This window comes from Hipposideros armiger, unplaced genomic scaffold, assembly GCF_001890085.2.
Source record: "Hipposideros armiger isolate ML-2016 unplaced genomic scaffold, ASM189008v1 scaffold_3, whole genome shotgun sequence".
Taxonomy (NCBI): domain Eukaryota; kingdom Metazoa; phylum Chordata; class Mammalia; order Chiroptera; family Hipposideridae; genus Hipposideros; species Hipposideros armiger.
The window spans coordinates 8,995,436-9,000,724 of NW_017731353.1; the positions used below are offsets into that span (position 1 = coordinate 8,995,436).

General features: G+C 59.2%; 1 protein-coding gene across 2 annotated transcripts in view; it reads left to right on the forward strand.

Moving 5' to 3' along the window:
• The window catches only part of TRAF2 (TNF receptor associated factor 2), a 23,321-nt gene extending 20,795 nt beyond the window's left edge, over positions 1–2,526 (forward strand). For both annotated transcript variants that reach the window (XM_019640528.1, XM_019640535.1), the window contains exons 10-11: positions 1,133–1,281; positions 1,787–2,526. In XM_019640528.1, coding sequence (XP_019496073.1) covers positions 1,133–1,281; positions 1,787–2,005 — 368 coding nt within the window. In that variant the 3' untranslated portion in view covers positions 2,006–2,526. The remainder of the gene's footprint in view (positions 1–1,132; positions 1,282–1,786) is intronic.
• The last annotated feature ends 2,763 nt before the right edge of the window (positions 2,527–5,289 follow it).

Consider the following 5,289-nt stretch of genomic DNA (forward strand, 5'->3'; position numbering starts at 1 on the left):
GGGGGGGGGGGGGAAGGCGCCTGCCGCGCCTGCGTGGCTGCCCATGCTCCTGTCAGGCCCGCGGCCTCGCCCTGAGGTCTTTCCCGTGAGGCCCGTGGGTGTGCTGTGGCCTGGGCTGCCGTCTTGCCCCTCTGTACCCTGACCCCACCACCGGTGATGTGCCATGCGTGCCCTTTATTTTAACATGTAGTCTGAATCTGCCGCTGAAATCAGGGGTCCCAGAGTCCGGGCCAGGCAGGTATAGGTTCCTGTCCTGTTTGAACTTAACGAGCGGAGAGGGAATGTGCCCACTCTGTGTGGGCACCACGGGCAGACCTGCAGTGAGCTCCCGTGGCGGCCGACATGTGCTGCCTCCCCGCACGTGCTGGGCCAGGTACAGAGGCTTTCCTGGGCTGCGACAGGAAGTGTGAGAGCGGGCACTGTCCCCTCTGGGACAAGGGGCCTGGGCTGGCACCTTGTAGCTGAAGCCAGTGCTGACTCATTTCCTGTGAATTCAGCTCTGACAAACACCGAGTGTGATCTGGGGTGAGAGGGCTGGTGGCCGAGCATGAGTGCAGGTTGGGGCCGCCCCGTAAAGTGCTCCTGTGGACGTAGGTCCCTGCTCCAGCAGACACTGCCTGGCCCGGCCCACCTGGCGCCTCTTGGGTATGGCCCGGGCAGGCGGCCAGGGGGCCAAGGGAAGGCGATTCCTGGAGGCGCGAGCGAGAAGCCTGTGGTCCCGTCATGTCTTGTTACTTGAACGGCAACCACCTCATCTCTGGCTGTCGCTCTTTTTCTGCGCCCCTGCTGCGTATCAGGCATGCTGTCGGCTCTGGCTTGTCCCCAGCTGTCACCTGTCACCTCTTCCGTACAGGGCAGAGCCCCAGCCCGTGGTTCCCACGTGATGTTCCAGCCGCCCTCAGGGTCACAGCCAGTTCAGGCAGGGCCAGTTTGGGGTTACATTAGGTGTCTTAAAAGTGCTATTTATAATTACTACATTAAAAAAAAAATTGTCACTAGGAATTGCTTCTGTGTATGTGGAGAAAAAGGTTCCCTCTCAGCGCCCCCGAATCTGAGTGTGTCTGTTTCTCTGGGAAGGTGGCCAGGTGAGCTGAGCCCCTGCGGGCCCAGCTCACCAGCGCCTGTCCCACAGCCTTCTACACCAGCAGGTACGGATATAAGATGTGTCTGCGTATCTACCTGAACGGGGACGGTACTGGGCGCGGGACGCACCTGTCTCTCTTCTTCGTGGTGATGAAGGGCCCCAATGACGCCCTCCTGCGGTGGCCCTTCAACCAAAAGGTGCGTGAGCCTATCCCAGGGCCACCGTGGGGCCCCTGGGACCGTGGGCCAGCACGTGAGCTGCTGTCACTGAGCACTGTGGCTCTATCCAGTCAGCGACACAGCTCCTGAGTGTCAGCGACATGGCCACTGGGGACAGGCAGGGGAAAATGCCACCTCTGAGAGTTTGTTTCCAAGGAAGGAGTACAGCTGAGGGGCCTTTACCTGAGGTGTGACTGGGTCCTTAGAAAACTGGAGCCCACTTTGGGTTCAGGAATTGAAGGTTTAGGGCTGAGGACAGCACGGAATCGTCCTGTGCTTGGATGCCTCTGGTGGCCCTCAGCCCTCGCAGTGCAGGGGGCCTGTGGTGCTCCGCCGAGTTTCATAGCGCAGGTGTCCTCAGGTCCCAGGTGTCCATGCACAGAAAAGTCTGGAAAGGGCACATTCACGAGAGAGGGACTGGCATGTCGGGGAGCTGGGCATGGCTGAGACTCAATGTGCTGTCCTCTGGGCGCTCTCCTCCCAGGTGACCTTAATGCTGCTTGACCAGAACAACCGGGAGCATGTGATCGACGCCTTCAGGCCCGACGTGACATCATCCTCGTTCCAGAGGCCAGTCAGCGACATGAACATTGCAAGCGGCTGCCCCCTCTTCTGCCCTGTCTCCAAGATGGAGGCCAAGAATTCCTACGTACGCGACGATGCTATCTTCATCAAGGCCATCGTGGACCTGACGGGGCTCTAGCCGCCTCCACTGGGGTTGGGGGTCAGGGGCAGCCTGGCCAGCGGCTTGGTGAGGAGCCACCGTGCTGGGCCTGAGCCTTGCTTCGGCGGGCAGGTGCCAAGTTCACGTCCCACGGAGGGGCCCGCCTCCGGGGAGAGGGCGCTCAGCTCTGGGCCATGGCTGGGCCATAGGCCTGTGGGTGCCACCCGGCTGCCGTCCTGCACGGTGCCCGGAGCTCTTGGTGGGAGCGGCCAAGCTGAAGCGAGCAGAAGGGAGGTGGGCTCGCGGAGAGCGGGCCGCCCCCATCCGGCCACAGCGAGGAGCCCCTGGCGCCTGGTCCCACCCTTCGGCCCCTGGAAAGAAGGGACGATGTTGGGCCTGGCCCCCGGCCCTGAGGGCAGCTCCCGGGCGGGGAGGTGGCCCATGTCCTTGGAGCATCTCAGCAGCTGTCCCTGTGGTATGTGGGGTGGTGCATATTCACGAGACGGGTGCCAGCCGCCCTGTCAGGCCACAGAGAAGTGGTTATTAAACCGTTAAATCTCTGGTGAGTGGTGTCCGTTTGGCTCCAGCCTTGGCGGTGGTGGCCCTCCCAGGCCCCTCCCCACAGACGCCCCTGCCTGAGTCTCTAGCTCCTTGAGCAATTACCGTGAGTCCCTGACACTGCAAGCTCGCGCCAGCGGGCCAGGTGAAGCCGCTGGCTCTTTCTTCTGGAGTATTCTTTGCTGGCTCCTTTTCTCTCAGGCCTTGCCAGGGGCTGCCTTGAAAGCAGGACCACATTACCTCTTAGTTCTGGGCCCACCTTGCCCCTCCGTGCAGGGACCCTGGCCCTGGAAGAGTGGCCAGTGGCTTCATTTGCGTTTGGTGTCTGACAAGCAGTGCTGCCCCCTGGAACCGGGACTTCTGTGGGCACCAGGCATTCCGACAGCCGCAGTGCCCTGGCACCCTGAACACAGGGTGGGCCTCGACTTGGGGGTCCCGGCAGATAGCCTTCTATTTTCAGGACCCGTGAGTCTGAGGCTGGACTCCAGCTGCATGGGGGTCTTCAGAGAGAACCCATGACACACCTGACTGTCCTTGACATTGTCACTCACTGGTCCATTTTGAGAAGTTAACAGAAAAGCACAGAGAATAAGGAGACAAGCACGTGCATCCACCTCCCGGAATTCACATTTGCGTATTTCCAGCTGTGCATAGGTTTTAATTAGAGACACGTTGCTGAGAAGCTGAGGCCTGTGTTCCCTTTTCCTCTCATCACCTTAGCTCTCCAAGGCACTGTCCGCACGAATTTGGTTTCTTCACTGTTTTTTTAAAGTCTTGGAAGACTCACACACTGAATCACCTGCAAGTAGCTGTTTTCCACCCTGGGCTTTAAAACATGGCATGCTGGTGCACACCACACGGTGGGTCCGACTGCTGCTGCCGGTCCGCTGCAGATGGCACCCCCTTGCAGACGGTGCCCATCCAGGTCCTGAGCTGCTCGCTGACCCAGAGGGAGAGGTCCCTGGACGCCATCTGGCTGCCACCCTTGGTGGGGACTTCTGGTGTGAGCCTCTGGCCAGCTTCTCCAGGACCCCTCTGAGAAGGGTCTGCCTGCCTTGGCCCATCTGTCTGCTGGGCTGTTAGTCTTGTTTTCCTGTTGGTGGAAAGAGGTCCGGATATCCCTGGACACTGGTCCTTGGTGCCCTGAGACTTTGCTGGTGGTTCCAGAAACTTAAAGTCAGCTGCCATCAGTGGGCGAGCCTTCGCTTTCCAAGTGCTGATACCACTTAAGACATTCTAACCTTTCCCAGGGTGGAAAAACGCCCTCATGTGTTCCTTCTGTCAGTTTTTTTTTTTTTGTAAGATTTTATTGGGGAATTGGGGGAGGGGAACAGACAAGTTGCTGTCCTTTTATTCTTCAGTCTAGTTGTGGAAGACGTTGCTTCACTGGCCCATGTTGGTATTGTTGCGCTCTTTCTGGGTGAGGCAGATCGGTCGCCGGCCTCTGGACGGCCGCTCACGGCGGCTCTTGGCAGCTCACACCGGCTGCCGGCTGCTCATGGTAGTTTGTAGCAGCCGACTGCAGCCTCACTGCAGCCTACGCCATCATCGGCGACTCACGGCAGTCCAGCTCCAGGTTGAGCTGTTGTTCATCATCTTAGCTGTAGAGGGCGCAGTGTCACTGGCCCTCATGTGGGATCCGAGCCGGGGCCGGCTGCTCAGAACTGGCGTCCCAAGCCAGCTCTTAACCAATGGGCCACTCGGCCGGCCCCTTTCTGTCGGTTTTAAAATCTTGTTTTTAATGTTGGGTTTGTTTTATACGTGGTGTGTGTGTATTTACATATACTATATGTGTTTTTTATTAGATCAGTTCATGTTATACACCAAGTAGGTTGGTGAGTTTATTTCCTTTCCCTTAAAAGGGAACAGAAGGGTAAAGTGAGGAGTAGAAAGGTGTTCAAATACAATGTCAAAGAGGGGAAAGGTTTGATCCCGTTCTGGAGGTGGGAAGTGGGTGGGGCGTGGCATCCAAGCAGAGGAGGGTGGGCCCAGGTCTCAGAATGCCCCCCAGGTCCTCTCCTGCTCTTCCCCAGGACAGCTGGGTGCCCTCTGCTCCTGGCCCGCCTGCCTGGAAGGGGGTTCTCAGCCTGGAGAACTTGCCAGAGGAGCTCAGGACGAAGGACCCCCATCCTGCAGTGCGGAGGGCAGGGGCAGGCTCAGAAGTCCACACCCAGACCTGCGGGACACCAGCCCCCTGCTGTCCCTGAGTGCCGGCTGCCACAGGGTGACACCACAGGGTAGCAGGCCCCGAGAGGAAGACCCCATGAGCAGACCTTGTCCAGCCACTTTGCCCCCCCCCCCCCCCCCCCCCCCGAGGCGGCAAGCTCACCCACTGCTGAGGGCCGGCTGGGTTACGCAGCTGCCTTTGGGACCCCAGCCCATGGCAGCCCCAGCCCCGTTTCCTGTCTCCATGGATCTGCCTGTCCTGGACCGTTGTACAGCACGGCCTGTATCAGGCTTCTTGGCGCACAAACTTCAAGGCTCTGGAACTTGAGTCAGGACTTCCTCCTCCTCAGGGCTTAATGACATGCCATGGTGTGTGTGGGTGTCTGGCATACTCGTCCCTTAGGGGACTGTCCGGTTCCACCCTTGGCAGCCGCAAGTATGGCGGGCACGCCACTGTGTGGATGCGTTTCCACTTCTCTTGGGGAGGTGCCTGTGAGTGGGATCCCGGGCTGCTATTGGAGGAGCTGCCCAGACATTTCCCACCAGCAGACATGCCTACCGGGATATGACTTTAATTTGTGCCTTACTTTGACCTCCTT